The following is an 18,876-nucleotide window of genomic DNA, read 5'->3' on the forward strand; positions in this document are numbered from 1 at the left end:
CACCCTATCAGAGAGGAGCCACTCTCTCCCACTTTTGCATAGAAGGAAGGTCTCTCTATTGCTCCCTCACGTGCAAGTGAGAAGAGCATAGGAGGTAGCCGTATTGATTGTCTTTGTTTTGTCTTTAATTAAATTGTATAAAGAATAAAATTATTTTAATTTTTATTAAATTCTAATAATGTTGTTTCTTTATTTCTTCTTTAGATTTAAATTATAAGACTCTCTCTCTATATATATATGATCAGCAAAGCCAAGAGGGTTGCTGGGACATCTTTCACAGTAATCACCGGGTACAAGACCCTGGGCTAGCTGTTTGCAAGTATGCAAGGAACCCAATGGTGTCCATCAGCGCAGGTTATTCATGGCAATGACCGGATTACCAGTGCTAAAAGCAATATCCACACCAGTCCGACTACCAACCTCGATATTGCAATTACCAGATAAAGCTGCTTGTAGAACGCAACTCTTAAGACGGGGAAACAGAGAAAAGAATTCTGCTCGACCACAGTCTACCATTTGAGCTGCTCGCACAAATTAATACTAACATGGCGAAGTTAAATTGCATAATTTATTGTTTTAGAACAGCGAATTTGCTTGAAGAAAGAACTGGTTTTGTGGTTCAAAGGGATCCAGTATCCTTGAAGAGCAACACGTCTACCAGAATGCGCCGGGAGAGCTCAATGGGGAAGAAGAACAGAGGGGAACTGATGAGTCTTACCCGTTTTCTGCTCTGTCATATGCATTTGATTTATGCTTAGGGGCAAATGTAAAGCCAGATGGTACTTTGCCCAGCAACATCTCAGATATCCGTATCTGCAGTAAAGAATAAAGGCAGGAGGAATTTTAATCAGTGCGAAAACAGTTTAATATATTATAACTAGACAATAGAGTATATTATCCAACATACCCAATCGGCTGCAGAATCAGATGCCATCAAAGTCTCTAGATCATCACGGCCATAGAAGCTAGGGGGACGCCAATTCAGCCTTTGTGGGATGATATCTAATAGGCCAACAGGTACGTACCTGAATGTGTAACTAAGCCATTCTAACAGAAAATGACGAGTTGTTTCCACACCTGATCAATTAATAATTAAAACATTAGAAGCAATTCAATCACTTCTAAATGGCCATATATTCGTGCGCATTGAACTTGCTCCGCTTGCCGAGCAAAGCCTTCCTTTATTAGAGCAAGAGTTTTTAACAAATAAAACATCTATCACTGCCCCAAGGATGTGGGTGTTCCCTGTTGGGGCTGAAGCTATGTTAAAGACACTTCCAGTAAAAAGTGACATACATGCATTGTTTGCCAGTATCGCTAAAACAAACCTTTTGTATCAGAGCCCCAGTGTTCAAGGCCATAATGCACAAAATCCTTCAAAATGCTAAGCCGCTCGCCAGAACTGATGTCCCAATGCCTCTGTTCCTTGATTTCTGTAAAAATCCATGGCTGCAAAGCATGGCTGAATGTCATCCATAGGCAAAATGTTTTGAATTAAAAAAACTATACAACTAAAAAATTGTAAAGAGCCAGTTCACCAAGAAACGCAATGAAAAACTACCTTAAGAAGTGCTCCCCGAGAAATCATGCATGTTGAAAGCTCAGGGCAGTCTGAAACGTGTCTGTTCCAGTCAGTGTATGAGAAAATATCTCCGTTCCCTAAAACATGCAGATCCTGTGGGGCCTTTCTCACACAATTGTAGATGTAATCCCAATCAGCAAGCTTGCTGTACCTCTGTTGTCGAGAGCGACCATGTATTGTCAATGCATTGGCTCCCCACTTTCCTATATCTGCAATTAATGAATCAATACGATTCCTCCCCTCCAGAAACCCTGTCCGTACCTAGGGGAAAAACACAATATTAAAGTTTTGAATCAAAAGCAGCAGCTGAAACTATTCTCACAGTTCTAGTTTTTTACCCTAAATTTTTTTTTCAGGAGAAATGACTCTTTGCCATCACCCAAAGCAACCATCAATGATGCTACATTCTAAATAAATCTTAGAATGCTTTGCTTTTTCTGAGCAAAATAAAGCAAGCATATTGGCAAGCCATGATTTTTACAAGATGAATCAAGCCTCAACTCTTAAATATCAAACCAACATGTAGCACTGATACCTCCAAGGATTACACAAATAGATAAAGAGTAGAGGAGGCTCAGAAGGCTTAGAGTTAGTAACACGAGTAAGGAACTTTAGCAATGGTGTCAACCTAAAAATGGATCCAGAATATGAAAAATCAAAATGGAGGATATTTACTACCTAATATTGTTAACACAAGGCTTTTAAGATAACACAGGTACCTTGTGATCTATAACATTGTAATAGTAATCAAACTGATCATAGAGAAAGAAAGACAGTACTTTGACAGTCAGAGGCTTCTCCATTGTCCTGCTAGCTGCTTGAATAATATTTTTCATTCTCATGGGTTTTACCAGGAGAGAAGATCCAGCACCTTTGTTAACTACTATGTCGATTGGGCAACCCATATTTATGTCAATAAAATCTAATGAACATTCACTTTCTACCAGATCAACAGTGCGTGCAACAGTGTCAGGATAGGCCCCACATATTTGTACACCAAAAAGATTCTCAGTTGAATGGCGCCTCAGCAATGCCCACTCTGAAGCTTGACCCTTGCAGCAACATAAACTACATCAACTAAAGGTCTAAAAAATCTTTCTGTAGACCAATGAAATCAAATTTGATCAGACAGGAATTCTCAAGCTAATGTTCAAGGCAAAGTAAACCACAAAAGGATATATAACAAGTTAGAGATGGTATTAGGTTATTGACTGTTATGCATTAAATTCTAAGAGCAGAATAGTATAGAAAATGTTATAATAGCTGCAGTTGCACCTGTAAGAGATTTGTGCACATTGCCATCTCTCCGCAGGTAATATCGGCTCCTAAGACCTTGCAAACCCTCCTAAAGGGAAGGTTCCCTACTGTAGTCAATGGTGCTAGATAAAGCTTTCCTCTGAAATCAATAAGTTTCTTTTCACGAGCATTCAATTTTAAGCTAGAATCAGATTCCATCATGCAAAAGTCGTTGCTTATGGTGTCCTTAAATCCAGCTTCTTCACTTTCGACAATGCCCTCTAGACAAATTTCATCCGAGATAAACAAAAAGTTAGCTATAAACTTAGGACAGCAAATTACCAAAGTAAGGTAAGCAAGAAGATACACAGAAGTTTGTCACCATCATCGCGTTGGGTCATGCAGCATTTGACATCAGCTACAGTTTTTGCCTTCTTCAGAGGATGAGCCTCATCAGGCAATCTAGTATCCTCAATAGATTCCTTTTCCGTGCACATATCTTGAAAGTCACCTGCTTTATCAGTACATTCAGACATTATTTCAACTCCATTATCGTTCTGATGTTGATTTTCTCCATTTAGATTACTCTGATCAATGTCCTCATGGGCTTTTTTCTTTCTTTCTTTTATGTAGTCTTTGACCTGCATATGAGATTTTATTCATGAGAAGGGCTTCTAAGCAAGTCAAGGCAATTCTTCCATGAAAATCCACCAAAGCCACATCAGTGATTTATTTGGAGAATATTGCATTTGATAGCTTTTAGCGCAACCTGATAGCCAGACAACAAGTTGGTGGCCATGAATCATGAAACCAAACCAGACAAGCAAATAAGAGACTAATAAGTTTGAAAAGCAGGATTCCTCATATAGAATAACAATGTATAATTGCAACATTAGGTTGCTCCATACAGCAGTAAGATTCTGCGCCAAAGAGCAGTTAGATTCTATAAAAACTGTTCCAAAAAAATAAGAAGAGGAAAGCTAGTTTATCATAGATTTTAATTGCGTGCGCTTACCTGAAGACCAAGTTCATTCAGCTGAATGTCTGCCCTGGGAAAGCTTTTTTTATTCTTCCAAAGAAGCTTCTGCAAATCTTTTTTCAGACCATTCATTTCAGAGCTTTTCAAATTCTCTACAGAAACGCTTTCTACATGTGTGCCAGCAAATCTGCAAGCGATTCCATAGGGGCAAGGCGCATTCAAGCTTAGAAATGGACAGTTGCCCTCCAAATCTTCTGGTTTCTGTAATTGGCAAACAGACATTATAAGAAGGAGAGACATTTAAAACAGATGTGAACAATGTATCAGATGCCACTGTATATATAAGACAGGTAAAAAGGTCATCTCACCTGGGCTTTATAGGCTTCCAAGTCATGGCTGAAACGGCAGGTCCCACCATAACGACAAGTGCTAGCTGTTCCACTCCTGGCAACATCTGGGCAAATATGAAGCACGGATTTCTGTTCCTGAGGAATTAAGGCAGTTCTTGCAATCAATAATCTTACAGTAATCATATGTACTACACATAAAAAGTTGTAAAGAAATAATAATTCAACCTACTAGCTAATCATCAAGGTCTAATTAGTAATAAAGTATAGAAGTACAATTCGAGTGAGCAGTTAAAGATTAGATGTTCCAACTGGAGCACCAAGGCATCAATCTAAAAACTGCTTTCATTCACCAAAATATGTTAATTAATAAATATGAAATATTATACAACATACATACACCATATTAACTGCATTTGTCACCAGTCTTCACGATCCTATGATGCTATAAGCAGGACAGTACAAATTGATATCGAAATAAACACATTTAAAAGGGGACAAAAAAACATTCATCAAGATCTCTTACATACGGGTGAACGAGAAGCTCAGATTTCTGTTCCTGAGGAATTAAAGCAGTTCTTGCAATCAATCACCTAACCGTAATCATAAATAGTTCAAATAAAAGAAGTTGTAAAGAAAATAATAATTCAGCACAGTAGTTAATCTCCAAGGTCTTATTAATAATAAAGTGTAGGAGTGCAATTTCACGGAGCAGCTAATGTTCCAACCGGAGTACTACGGCGCCAATCTAAAAATTGCTAAAATTCATCAAAATACGTTAACAAAAAAACGAAACATTACGCAATATGAAAATTACAAACAATCAATTTATACCACAATTAAATGCATTTGTCATCACTCCTCACAATCATATGATGTTATAAGCAGTAAATGCAAATTCGTTACGAAATGAAAACAATTAAGAAGCAAAAAAATCTCGCAACATAGCTGTAAAGAAAACTCCTACTCACTACACTGCAAAGTTGATATACACATAAACAAGCGAGATTATGAAAAAAATAAAATAAATAGCTAACCTGTTTCCGCTCTCGTTTTTGTTGACGCTTGGATTTCTTCTCGGTAACGACGTTGGAAGCAGCACTGTCCTTACCGGACTTTCCATATTTGGAGTTGTCGTCATAAGAACAAGAGCGGATGGGCGTAGGACGTAAGTATTCCCGCTTCACCGGAGCTATGGCTTTGGCCACGAGCTCTTCCGGTGTTTGATGATTGGAGATGGCCAATGTATCGATGGCTGTCGGTTCCTTCATCGTCGAAGCTGGCTCGTCCATGGCGGAACGACCAGGGCCAACACCTCTTGGCTTGCGTGGTATAAAAACTTTTGGATTATTCTACTTTTAGGGCATCTTGAGAGTTGCCCCGCCGAGTAATATTACTGGGAGACTGAGAAGTGAGAAGAGGGTAAGACTAGTTGGTGGGGCAAAATCTATGCCGTTGATCTGTGTGGACCACATGAGTTACACGTCTATCCATGCATGTATCACCGTCAGAAGTGCGCTGATAAAAATCACTAACAGACCTGTATAACGGTCAAGATTCGGGAAGGAAATTCGTATCGGACTTGACAATAGGCAAGCTTGGCTTAGTTAATGCCGTATCGGAATGCATCCGTTATCATTAAGGTGGGTGACACCAAGACTTGCAAATCATTCGAGTTCGGTTTAGTTCAATTTTTATTTAAATATAACAAACTCTAGATTTTCTAAGCTTGACTTATTAGCTTATGAGCCGATTCATTAACATTATTTTTTAAAAAAATATCATTTACTTTAATTGCTCTTGTCAATTATCTCTTTAGTTGGTTGATAGTTGTTCTTATTTACATCAAACCTCAAAGACGATCGATAGTTCAACTTTTTTGGGTCCTTCAACATCTAATGTTGTTGTTAGTCAATAGAATAAACACTATTGATTGATGTATTTTCTCTTTCTTTTAGGTCTATTAAGTGGGTTATTATATATTTCTAAAATTTAAGGTTGAAGAGTCAACATAACTTGCACAAATCAAGTTCAACGGTCTAACATTCATAGATGTACTCGTAATCTGAGGGCCCAAAGTAAAATTTTTGGAGTATTAGAAAAACTAAGGAAACTGTATTTCATTAGTTCCATAGGCCTGAATATTTTATAGATTTAACCATACTCTATATTGAGATCCTTTTGCATATACCTTCAAGTGCTTCCCTAATAGAAAGTTAGCCTATCTTGGACAATTCACCATCCATAGCATAACTAAGAACTTAAGGAGCTCAAGATGAGATAAAGCTTTGTGCATAGTTTGAGTATTAGCTACTAGGAAAATTATGCCTTCTTAGTCCCATAGGCATGGAGAATTTAGAGATCCAATAATCACTTTCCTATTGAGACATTTCCGCATAGACGTACAAGTGTATACCTAATAAAAACATTGGACTTTAAAGCAGTATCTTGTTAGTACCCACAAACATCATACAAACATGTATCGAGTATGTAATTCGATGGAACTTTTGCATTCATATAAATATCATATGATACCATTACATGATTCATTTGTTCTCCTACTTGGTCTCGTAACTGTACAAAGAAATGAAACCCATGTTCCAAACTGTTTAGTGAAACTAGTCACAAGAAGACTTTTAGTTAGTTAATCTACTAAGTTGTTTTGAGAAGATATCTTTCGAATAACAACCTCCTCTTTTCTCAACATGTATCAAATATAGTCGTATTTGCATTATATATGTTTAGTCTAGGAATAACATTTTGGATATTTTGTAATAGCGATAATTGATGCATTATCAAAAAATAAAGGTATAGGTCTTTCTACATATTCCGCTTCAACAAGTCGCCACATAAACTTTCTAAGACATACCACTTACCTTGTATCTAAGGTTGTAATCACATACTCAGCTTCCATGGTTGATTCCGTTGCATAGTCTTATTTATTGTTTTTTTGAGAAATAATACACCAAACATAAAGGTAAAAGCTAAAGTAGCCTTTTTGGTGTTAAATATGCACATCTGATGATCAACGTTTGAGTGGGCTATCAATTCTAACTCATTTGCCTGATAAGGTAGAATAAATTATTTGGTAATCTTTATGCAACATCATCCTTTAAGTCCTTTTCAATGGCTCAATCTTGGATTAGTTTAAAATAGGTTAAGAACCTCAACAACATAAGTAAGGTCAAGCCTCATACACATAAGGACATATATGAGATCCCATAGTAGAATCAAATGGATACTTTGATTCATTTAACTTATCTCTATATTTTGAAATAAATAATTTTTACTCATCTTTATAGTACTATCATATGTAATTCTACTTTGAATATGGTTGATCATGTGAAATTAATCAAGACGTTTATCTATATACTTCTCTTAATATAAACTCAATTTTCTTAAAGCTCTACCGCCTAGAATTTCTTTCCAAGTATATAAGAAGCTATCCATGATCTTTCATGTCAAATGTTGGAAAGACCAATTCCTTGATACCTTGGAGAAAATTTATGTCATTCTTGGCCAATAAAATATCATCCACGTATAGAGAAAAGGATTGCAATTTTAGATCCCATTGTTTTGATGTAAACATAATATATATTTACATAAATATCTTCGAGTCTACTTTCCAACACAAAAATAAGTTTGGCAATCAGAGTTTCTTACAAAGAAAAATCGATATTTGAAGCAGTAAAGGTCAAAACGCAAGAGAGGTTCGAACAATAGCACAAAACTTTAGTTTTTGAGCCGTTTAAGCCATCAATAATGACATTTTATATGGAAAAATATATTTCAAAATAAATATGTAAAAGTATATTTTCTACCTTATTATACAAATTCTCAATCCGAGATTTCTAGAGGGAGATATCAATTTTCCAAGGTCAATAGTCATGCTAGTCAAAGAAGAAAGAATACTGAGCTCGACCATATTACAAAAGAAATATATTTTATGAAGAAAATTTATACTTAGATGAAATTTATCAAAGTTTAGTTTCATAAGGAGAAAATGTTATGTCAACCTTATCTATATTGATGGAGATATTCGCATTGGAGTCGGCAAGGGTCAAGCTACATAACAAAGAGAATCAATTGGTCATAAAAGATTCAAACAAATATTTTTATGTCAAATTAGATATGAATTTAAAATATTTGATTCTAGTTTCTTGAGCAATAAACCATTTATGATTATGAGATGTATTTTTTGAGATATCGATAATAGAAGTGCCAATGGTCAATTTTGCTGAAAATCTATTTTTTCTTATTTGCACTCCTATTATTTCTCCAATTGAGTTTCCTTTTCTCCTAAAATCTGAGTTGTAAAGCTAATTTTCTCTTCTAATCAGTGGGTTTTAGTCAAGCTTAATCATTCCATGATATGCTTACTCAAGGTATGCAATATCTTGCTTTGATGTTGTATTCAAGTTTTGCGTTTTTGTTACTTGGTTTTATATCTTCCACATAGTTAACTCCGAAAATTTGTGGTCACATAAAAAAAGTTATACTTGGTTTAATTTATTAAGTTCTACCGTTATAGTGTCTCCTAGTTTTCAAAAATAAAAAAATAGGTCATTCGGGAAGTATGAGTGTTGCATAGTCACCTCATTTCGGTTAAAGTTTTTTTCCTCTCGTATTTCTTCAATTTACTTTCTTGTTTTTTTTTCATTTTAGTGTAATGTTTCGACCCACTACCTATAAGTATAAGAGTGTGTCCAACATCCAGCTTGAGTCAAGTCTTTTGTTCATTACCCTAGAAGTGAATTTTGTTTGAGTTACCCTTAAAAAGTGAGTAGTCTATTTGTTAAACCCTAAAGATGGCCCTAGGAAGCTAAGGAGGAGTTGTCCAAGACTAACGTGCAGTTGAGAACTATACATGCGAGTCTGATTGTAGTGTTGATGATCAAGAGCACAAGATGAAGAACTTAGAGATGTAAATGCAATTGTTCTTTCAATAGATTCAAAGCCAACCACTCCAAGATCCTCCTGCTGATCTGTATAGTTTTTTATTTTTGTACAATTTGTACATTATTGTATAATTTGTAAAAAAATGAGATTTTGTTACGTTTAATTTTTGGTATATATAGTTTTTGTTTATATTTGATTGTTTTTATTTGTTAATGAATACATTTACTAGATATGGACAAATTTAAAAATAAAATATATTTTAAATGATAAAAATTACTAGAAAAATTACATATTCATTGGCATAAATTCAAAATATTTTTTATTAAATATTATTATTCATTAATAAAAATAACATAAATATATTTTTAAAGATAAAAACTTCCAGTGAATTTCAAATTTGCTAGAAAAAGTAAATCACTACTAGAAAATTAAAAAAATAATTTCATTAGGAGAAATTCAAAATGAACATTTTTAACATTGTTTTTTTAAAATATTTTACTTTCTGCCAACGAATTTGAGTTTAGCAGGCAGAAGAATCACCCAACAAAAAATAGAGATAGTTGGAAAATCGAAGCCCAACGAATTTGTAATTCATTGGCAAGACATCTTCCTAGAGAATTTTGTTCATCGCTATAAAAAGTTGTCCCAAAGAAGGGCAAATTTTGTTGGCCTAAGTCTCTTCCAGCAGAAACTAACCAACAAACTTTTGAAGGTAGAAGTTTATGCCAACGAAAGTTTCTTTTGCTGGTAAAAGTGAAATTTGTTGTAGTGAAGGAATAAGATTTACCTCTCCTACACCCTCTCTTCACTTAAATGTTGTTCTTTTTATTCCCCAATTTTCATTAAGTTTACTATTTGCTAGTTAGATAACTAATTGTTCCATAAATTTTTATCCTACTCATTGTATTTTTTGGGATTTGCAAACAAAACAAGTGATTAGTGGAGGCTATGAGCAAGGGAGCCTTTATTTCCTAAACATTTCAATTTTCATTGGCACAACAAGTTCATAAGAAAAAACTTTTCAATGACATAATAGATCGGGACATCCTTCACTACACTCCGTCCCGTCACTATTTCCCCCCTTTAAGTCTATTTCTGATTTACAATGTGAAGTGTGTCACTTGAGTAATCATAATTAAATTACTTATGGTCCTTGGTCTAAAATTAAGGGTGTTACTCCTTTTTCCTTAGTTTATACTAATGTATGGGATCATTGAATGTTTCAAATTTTTCTTAGTATAATTTTTTTATCATATTTGTTGATGATTATTATATAGTGACATGGTTATTTTTTTACAAAAGATAGGTCTGAATTCTTATCCTTTTGTGCTAGCTCTCAACTATATTTGGTTCTAAATTGAAAACTCTTCAATCTAACAATGCCAAGGAGTTTATGTCCAATTGCTTTCAAAATTTTTGTAGTGAGCATGACATTATTCATCAAACTTCATATGTCTACATTCCACAACAAAAATGGAGCGATTGAAAGAAAAAATAAACATTTACTTGAAGTTGCTTGACCCTTACTATAGTGTATGAATGTGCCTCATTTCTATTGGCCACAAGTTGTTCTCATTGCATGTTTACTTATAAATCGATTGCCTTCCTTGATTGCTCACAACAAGACAGCATTCTCCATGTTGTTCTCTAATGATAATCATTTTTTCTCTTCCTTTGAAGGTTTTCTTTTGTAATTTTTGTTCACGACACATTTTCTCAAACAAACAAGCTGGACCCTCGGGCTATTAAATGTATTTTTCTAGGATACTATTGTACCCAAAAGGGATAAGTATGTTATAGTCTTCCCTTAAAAAGTTGTTTGTGTCAATGAAAGTAACTCTTCTTGAGGGGCAATTTTTATTATCCATTGGGTGGTGCACTACCTTGGTTCTCACCTTCTAGAGGTTTTCCCGAGCCTATGATGCAGTTGGAAGATCCACTTAGTTCAAGCACAAATAGCAATAATCTATACCCTCCTGCTCACTAGGTTGAACACCCTCCTATGGAGTCTATAGATTCTCTCTTCAGGTTAGTTCTCCTCCTTCTGTTGTGTTCGGTCCTCCCCATGACACCCAACATGTTGTTATTAGGGAAGAACCATGGTCTTGCACTCAACCTTCTACCTCTCACCCTATGTCTAATTTTTAATCCACTCATTGGTTATCTTCTACTTGTTACACATTTCATGTTTCCCTTTCTTCTATAACTCTTTTTAGATAATATCAAGAGGCCCTTCAAGATCCAGGATGGAGACTAGCAATGGAAGAAAAAAATCAAACCTGACACTTGGTGCTTCTACCACCACACAAACAACTAGTGAGATGCAAGTCGTTATTCACTGTTAAACATAACCCATATGGTATAGTGGCAAAACTTAACTAGGCTAGTGCCTAAGGGATATAGTCAATGCTAAGAATGGATTTTGAGTAGAAATTATCCCCTATGGTCAAATTAAATTTGGTATGGGTTATTTTATCTCTCTTTACAAATTTTCTATGGTCCTCATATCAGCTTAATGTTAAAATATATTCCTTAATGGAGATACTAAAAAGGAAATTTATATAGATCAACTCATAGGTTTGTGGTTGAGGGGGTGTAAGTGTGCAGATTACATATATCTTTATATAGGTTGAAACAATTATCGAGACTAATATTTTAGTTTGGCTTTTAACAGATGTCTGATGAATCACTCAGTATTTGTTAAACATACTAACTAGGGAGTTATTCTCCTAGTTGTGTTGTAGATAATATTATTATAACAAATGATTCAAAAAGTATTAGCTAGGTGAAAAAGATGTTGTGTAAAGAATTCAAGACAAAAGACTTGTGTTTCCTCAAATATTTCTTTGGGATTCAAATGTTGCAATCCAAGTATAGCATTGTGACAACGAATATATGTACTCAACTTACTTAGAGACATGGATGTTGGGGTGTCGTCCTATAGAAACTCCTACAGACACTAATATAAAATTATATACCAGTTTTAGAGAAGATGTAATTGTGGGGATGTACCAAAGGCTGATAAGAATATTAATATATCTTACTTTAACAAAATTTGTCATTTCTTTTGTAGTAAGTGTTATAAGTCAATATATGCACAAACCTCAAAGTTCCCACTAGCAAGCTCTAGAATGAATCCTCTAGTACTTGAAAGAATGTCCTAGACATGGCTTTCTATATAAATGACATGGTTATGTTAACACCAAAAGTTTTGCTGATGTTGATGAGACAAACTCTTGGGATGATATTAAATTTACCTTCTCAGAATAGCATATTAGTTAGAGGAAACTTGGTAACTTAGAAGACATGAAGGAAAATGTGGTTATTTGGTTTAGTGCAAAGGCAAAATATTAAACTAATATGGATTAAATCCCTTCTCTTAGAATTGGGATTCAACAAAGACACTCAAATAAAAATCCATTGTGACAACCACACAATCATTCATATCGCCTCTAATTTGTTATTCCATGAAAGAACAAAACAAATTAAGATTGATTGCTATTTTGTCACAGAAAAACTACAAGCTGGTGTCATACGCCTTGTTCCATCTCAAGGTCAAATTGCTGATATATGCACAAAGCCTATTGCATCAAAGATATTGAACACTACATGTTCCAAGCTAGAAGTTTATGATATTTTTTTGCACCAATTTGAAGAGGAGTGTTAGAAGACCAGAAGAAGGGTGTCATGTATGTAGTTTATCTTTTAATCCAATCTTTATATCCAACCCTTAGGTCTAAGCATAATTATGTAAAGTTTTATTGTTAAGTGATTATGTAAAGATTGAGGGGGATGATTAGGGCATCAATTCAAAACTCTAATTAACTCCAACCTTCTCACTCACTCGAGCATCCAATCTTTCTTCCTCTCTTCTCAACTTCATCCACCTCAACTCGACTTTCTCTCTCTTCTCTTCACTTCTCCTCAAAGAACCTCTAAAGATGTGTTAATGGGATCTTAAGATTCAACAAAACATAAGATTTAAATTCAGTAAAACATCTAGCGTCTTAAATTTCTACTTCAAACATCAAATCCATATTAGCCTACTGAAATCATCAATATATGTGACAAAACACTTGTACCCACAATGTAAGGGAACCACAAAAGATCCACATAAATCAAAATGAATCAGTTCTTGAGGTAGTGTAACTCGTTGGGCCCGATCAAAGGAAAATACTTGCATGTTGTTTCCCCATAAAACATGACTTGTAAAACAATTTTAAAAGATTGATAGTAGACAAACCTTAAACCATCTATTTCCGAGATTGTAATTCTAGGCTATGAAAATTAACATCCCAAACCTACTATGCCATAATCATAACTAATTGGTACCTAGCATACAAAAGAAACAAATAGTATTGAGACATCTATATCTTTTTTATGAGTCTACTCTAGTTGTCAATAATTGTGCCTAAACCATCTCCGAATTTGATGAAAGGTTTTGATGAAGCCCTAACACATAATAGACATCCACTATACTACTAGTGGATTAGTCTATGGTGGTAATGAGGATGTTCCCCTTTCCCATCATCAAACAAAGACATCTAAATGATTGTAGTAAATCCTTCTATAAGCACTTCATGTGGTTTCTAAAACTTGTGTTGAGAATCCAAATGAGTTTTTGAGCTTCTACAACAACACTACATGAGGAGAGTAGCGCTTGCTCAAGATCGTTGCTTGTGCCTCCCAATCTAGTAAGTTCGACATCGTGTGAGTGTCACAAATTGCTTTGGGATTTGTAATGTCCAAATTACTTGTATAGTAACACTTGATGTGAGACTTGTCTTTCCCTTTTCTAGTCTTCTTGTTTGTGTAGCCTTGTCCTCTCCTTCACCAACCTTTCTTCCGGGATGTGGATGACTTCGCATGACTTTGCAACGCTGACTCCACTATCAACTGTGTTGCTCTAGCAGATGCTACTCATGTTCTTGGAGAGAAACTTCTGCTTGTGTACTGATAGCTAATGCAAATCTTTCAACTCGATACTGACACCCATAACATAGTTAAACTTGGTGGCGAGTTATCTTATGGTTTTCTTGGGGATTTGCTTATTTGTAACATTCTCTACATTGACCTTAGTTGATTGACAACAACCAATATGCTGTTGAAGTAATCAGAGATGAATTTTGTCTTCTCCAATTGTAGTAGCTTGAATTGCTACATCAAATTCTGAAGGCGCATCTCTTCAAAATTTTCACACCCTTAAAATTTTTCCACTTGGTACCCCAGGCATCTATTGCTATTTGGGTGGAGACGATCTTCACGAGGGTAAAGAAGTCCTTTGCATGCAAAATATAGTATGGTGCTTCATTGAGGCTCTTCCAATTCTCCCACTAGGTCTTCAGTTCTTCCATTGGAAGGATTGATGTATCTTTCACTTGTTGGAATCCATTCTTGACTACATCAAGAACTACTGAATAATACCTCTTTAACTTTTCAATACTCAAAATTACCTTTCTTTTTGTACTTTACAAGTGGAGGAAAAGAAGTTGAATTGGATGCCATAAAACTGTGAATCGAATTGAGTTATCAAATTTGGCAGTGGTAGAGATAAGTTAAGAGTCAACTCTCCATGTTGTCTTCTTCCTTGCACTTGCCATAAACTACTAATTTTTCCATTTGAAAACTTGCACAAACCAAATTCTAGCGAGGATAAGACTTCCAAAGCGATCTAGATTCAGTTCTAATCACAAAGCTCTGACACCACATGAACTAAAACATAAAAAAGAAAAAAGAAAAGGAACAAGGAAAAAGAAAGAAAGAAGAGGAATTTTTCTAGGATTTGAGCACAAAGGGAGCCAACACCTTAAGCATCAACAACAACAACATACAGATCAAGCATGAAATTCAAAAAAAAATAAAAAATACCCTTCTCTCTTGGCGTTTTAAATAACATTCAAATACAATCACAGATATACAAAACGAGTATGTTTAGTGGTTGAACATGCCAGCAACTGAATGATTAAAAATCTCTTGGTAAGTCAAACTCAAAACTGATTTGTCTGGAAATCTAATAGCCAGGGATAGCAGAAAAGCGATACCCCTTGGCACCTCTCCAGGAATAATATGCAATACGGGTCTCGTAGAAGCCTACAACAGCAAAAAAAAAAAAAAAAAAGCAGACAGTTAAGAGCTCAGAACTGAAGCCTTATTAGTTTCAGTAATAAATCAATCAACAATGCAATGTTCATCAGAAGAAAGCAACGAAAATCAGTGCCTCAATCACAACCAAAATGACCTACATATGCAGGGCCAATCTATTTATTATAAACAAGATAGCTGTAGAAAAATACCATAAAGAGGGAGACTGCATACCAGGCAGAAAAGCAAGGAACCCAAGGCCCAAAAGGCCATAAGCCTGAGACCTATCACCTCCCATGTGACCCGTGAAGATAAAAAGAGAAAGACAAAGAAGAGTTGAGCCAAGCGAGAGAAGAAAGAGTGCAAGGGCAATAGACTTCCATGGTATCCTGTCAAAAGACTTCGGGGTATAACTGAACCGAAGATCATCTTCTTCTCTTCTTGAATAACCATCATAATCATCACTGCTGTCCTTATTAGGCAGGCGAGTGTAAGGTAAATTACGCTTTGTTGGCATAGCTACTACTATAGATTCTTAAAGCAAGTTGCAGTTCTATATACTTGGACACAAGGAACAGCAGCAGCAGAAAGCTTGTCACAACCTAATTCCATAAAAATAGAGTGAGGTTAAATAAAAGAGTTGAGAGAAGAAGGGTAACTTCAATCAGCTCAAACAGACATGCTACAAAACCCATTTCATCATATAGGCCTCAGACCGTCCTAGTAAATAATTTTCCACAAAATGCAAACTCTTACCAGCAGCATTCGGCCACTCAAGATGTCATCATCGGCCACAAGAAGAAAAACGAATGTCCTTATGCTTGGTTATTTTTAACACCACCCAAATAATCTCCCACCCAAAGAAATGTCTCACTACAATGAGTTACAGCAAAGCAGCGTGTTGCATCAGAAGCAAATTCAGAGAAACAAAATGTGGGATCACATACAAAATGTATCAGATCTGTTCTAAATGCCATTGAGTCACATATTGCGTCACATACAATAACTAGTTATACTGGATTCACTCTAATTTACCACCATATTCTTCAAGAAAATTGAATCCCAAAACCAAAATCATAATCACAAAGGTTTCTTTTTGTATATACAATATGAAAACCAGTTGAACAAGCAAGATGCCACAGCCCAAATGATCACACCCAATTTAGAACTGAGGCAAGCCAAGCAAGCTCTAAACGTTATCACATAAAGACAGCTGATTTATAGACAAATCTAACTCAATGACAAGCAAGCAGAATAGCTACATATAACTGGCCACAGTCACAGCCTGTCCTAGTTGTGTTTGAACCCAGTGCAAATCCTAATAGATGCATTCAGTCACTGCATTCGTACCATTGATCACAAAAAAAAGGAAAAAAACAAGTCTAGTGGCACTACAGTTTTGTCATCACACGATTGGCAAAAAACATCACCAGTAGCAGGAAGAAATGAAAAAATAAAACGAAAATAATGAAGAAGAAAAAGAGAACCCTTATGTGCCTATGTGTCTTGGTAAAAATGTCAGATTTGAAAAGATCATCACCAATCAGACAGGCATAACTGTTCTTTTCATATTCTCCTCATCCAAACGCATTATAGAAAACCAAAATAATGGGTTCACCGTGCCACTAACAGAAAACAAAGAGGAATCGTGATCCGCAAATTTTTTTGTTTAAAAAGTAATTCACTTCAAAAAATTTGAAACAGGGAAAATATAAGATAAAGTGAAAAATATTAATGTTTTCCACAAACAAAAATAACGAGGGTTCCATGGAAAATAACATGCGGCAACTAGTGTCAGACATCAGATGTTCCATCCTTAATAGATCAGATAGGGATAACTGTCAGTTGCATTTTCATCATTCACCATACTACCATAAGAAAAACACATACAATATTGAGAATCACTAACCTAGAGCACCAGGTTAAATAACTCTTATGCAAAACTATATTTGAAACCCTAAACAGACAAACAAACAAACAAAAGTCAGGATGATACGGTCAACATACAAGATGTGAAAGCCAGAGGCATCAGCTCTTCCTATTCAATAAGCATCAAAATACCCATTTTAATCATATAAGGGTATTCGAGTGAATGAAAGCTCGTCATCTGCCCTCATCTTTACAATCTAAAATCACTAGGAGAAGAACAAAAAGCAGAGGCAAGTACCAAAGCGAAGCACCAAAAGGAAGCTTTCTTTTCGTGAAGAACAAGATCTTCCCGAGTATCCATGGGTTAAACTAAAGGCAGCTAGGGTTTCTCGAGAGAACAAGATCTAGTACATCACACACGGACCCTGAGAAACTCTTATAAGTTCAAGCAGAAGGAAGATTGCCAATGGTACCAATTTGTGCAGTAACCCACTAACCCAGATTAGGGAAGTAGGGATCGGGCGGAATCCCGACCCGAAATTCTCAGGATCGGGGTTCCATTTTCTCCCCCATTTGTTTTCGAAGATGAAGATCATATACCCTAAACCCTAATTCCAGAAGTTAAACAAAAAACCCTAGATCTTAAAAACCCTAAAATCCCCAAACCCTAAACCCCATCACCCAATAAGCCTTAACTGAAAAAAATTGAAAAAAAACCTAAACCATAATTCCAGAACCTAAACCCTAAAAATACCATAAATCCTTAACCCTAAACACTTAACCCCTAAATACAGAGCACCACAGCCTAAAAACCCTAAACCCTAACCCTAATAAAAATTTAGACCCTAAACCGTAACACTAAATCCCACAATTATGCACAAATAACCCCAAATTAGGCACTGAAACTAAAATTAAATCAAATGCAACACTCATTTAATCAGAAAAAAAAATTAGGGTTTAGTCATACCTTCTGAAATTTGGGCAAAACCGAAGCCGACGGCTGAAATAAAAAACGAATGGGGAAATCGATGCCGAATTGAAGTAGAAATTAAGAAATCGAAGCTCAAATGTCAAAATCGAAGAAAACCGAAACCGAAATAGGGGAAATCGCAGGAAATCGGAAGGTATTTTGGGGGAAAAGATAATAGCGAGAGGGAGAAGGGAGTGAGATGCCGAAAGGGAGAAAATAGGGAGAAGAGACAGAGAGAAGAGAGGGAGGGCCGAGACGCATAAGAGAGAGAGAGAAGCGAGCGGGAGGTTCAGAGGGAGAGCGAGTCCGAGATGGAGAAAAGGACACCGAAAGGACGTTCGTAGCGAGATGGAGGCCGTAGAGAGGTAGACCGGAGGGGGACGGTGGAGACGAGAGCGGTAGCCGAGAGCTCGGGGTTTAGCTGCGGGGAACGATAGAGGGGTTGCGGGAACGGGAAGGGCAGAAATGTGCGAGAGGGTATGCGGCTCTTGAGTCGCTCCATAATGACCTCATATCTGAATTAAGTAATGCGTCTGAAAGTTCGTATTGGTGTCATGTTGAACCCCCCCCCCCCCCCCATTTGGAAGATCTTACATTTGGAAGATTAAGATCATGTAGTTATATGTATTTCGAATTTCCAATTGACTAACCCACCCCCCCCACCCCCCCATTATGTACCATTCATTCAATGATGGAAAATACTTTTTTATGTTAATAGCCAAAATGGAAAACGTAGGGTAAACAACAAAATAAGTTACTTTTTATAATATACACTAACAAATAATAAACCTAAACAAACATAATTATTTTTATAATTAGTAATTTAATATAATATGAAAATATATTAACATAATAAATAATTAAATAGGGTATTTTATTAATAAAGTACGATAAATTTTAGTTTAGTTTAAAT

General features: G+C 35.7%; 2 protein-coding genes and 1 non-coding gene across 5 annotated transcripts; all 3 read right to left on the reverse strand.

Moving 5' to 3' along the window:
• Positions 1 to 510: 510 nt before the first annotated feature.
• LOC137944835 (tRNA-dihydrouridine(47) synthase [NAD(P)(+)]-like) lies at positions 511 to 5,461 on the reverse strand. 2 transcript variants are annotated; one of them, XM_068790602.1, is made up of 11 exons: positions 5,182 to 5,461; positions 4,166 to 4,282; positions 3,834 to 4,058; positions 3,201 to 3,459; positions 2,858 to 3,099; positions 2,362 to 2,634; positions 1,734 to 1,843; positions 1,562 to 1,622; positions 1,329 to 1,449; positions 908 to 1,077; positions 511 to 813 (listed from the first exon to the last, which is right to left on the reverse strand). In XM_068790602.1, exons 1-11 carry the CDS (start codon positions 5,434 to 5,436, stop codon positions 715 to 717), a joined length of 1,932 nt encoding a protein of 643 aa, XP_068646703.1. In that variant the 5' UTR covers positions 5,437 to 5,461; the 3' UTR covers positions 511 to 714. The 2 variants fall into 2 exon arrangements, with proteins under 2 accessions (XP_068646703.1, XP_068646702.1); XM_068790601.1 differs by having other exon boundaries at positions 1,562 to 1,843.
• A 9,363-nt stretch (positions 5,462 to 14,824) lies between these two features.
• On the reverse strand, positions 14,825 to 18,465 carry LOC137944139 (uncharacterized). 2 transcript variants are annotated; one of them, XM_068789688.1, is made up of 4 exons: positions 17,961 to 18,465; positions 15,881 to 15,997; positions 15,359 to 15,726; positions 14,825 to 15,133 (listed from the first exon to the last, which is right to left on the reverse strand). In XM_068789688.1, the coding sequence occupies exons 3-4, from the start codon at positions 15,639 to 15,641 to the stop codon at positions 15,054 to 15,056; spliced, it is 363 nt and encodes a 120-aa protein (XP_068645789.1). In that variant the 5' UTR covers positions 15,642 to 15,726; positions 15,881 to 15,997; positions 17,961 to 18,465; the 3' UTR covers positions 14,825 to 15,053. The 2 variants fall into 2 exon arrangements, with proteins under 2 accessions (XP_068645789.1, XP_068645788.1); XM_068789687.1 differs by lacking the exon at positions 15,881 to 15,997.
• Positions 15,832 to 15,916, reverse strand: LOC137945074 (small nucleolar RNA snoR20a). Its single transcript, XR_011110894.1, has one exon. It is a non-coding gene; the product is annotated as a small nucleolar RNA snoR20a (small nucleolar RNA).
• Positions 18,466 to 18,876: the final 411 nt, after the last annotated feature.

Source organism: Aristolochia californica, unplaced genomic scaffold (assembly GCF_029961685.1).
Source record: "Aristolochia californica isolate CCGP_79_NKW_82.1479 unplaced genomic scaffold, dmAriCali1.0.hap1 SCAF_11, whole genome shotgun sequence".
NCBI classification, from domain to species: domain Eukaryota; kingdom Viridiplantae; phylum Streptophyta; class Magnoliopsida; order Piperales; family Aristolochiaceae; genus Aristolochia; species Aristolochia californica.

What these genes read in the sequence shown, in the direction of transcription:
- LOC137944835 (XM_068790601.1), bottom strand. Translation starts at nt 5,436, where the DNA reads ATGGACGAGCCAGCTTCGACGATGAAGGAACCGACAGCCATCGATACA. An exon ending in TGGAAGCCTATAAAGCCCAG is followed by an intron (nt 4,059 to 4,165) that starts GTGAGATGACCT and finishes TGCCAATTACAG; the next exon opens with AAACCAGAAGATTTGGAGGG. An exon ending in CTGGGGCTCTGATACAAAAG is followed by an intron (nt 1,078 to 1,328) that starts GTTTGTTTTAGC and finishes TTAATTGATCAG; the next exon opens with GTGTGGAAACAACTCGTCAT.
- LOC137944139 (XM_068789687.1), bottom strand. Translation starts at nt 15,641, where the DNA reads ATGCCAACAAAGCGTAATTTACCTTACACTCGCCTGCCTAATAAGGAC. An exon ending in GTTCCTTGCTTTTCTGCCTG is followed by an intron (nt 15,134 to 15,358) that starts GTATGCAGTCTC and finishes TTGCTGTTGTAG; the next exon opens with GCTTCTACGAGACCCGTATT.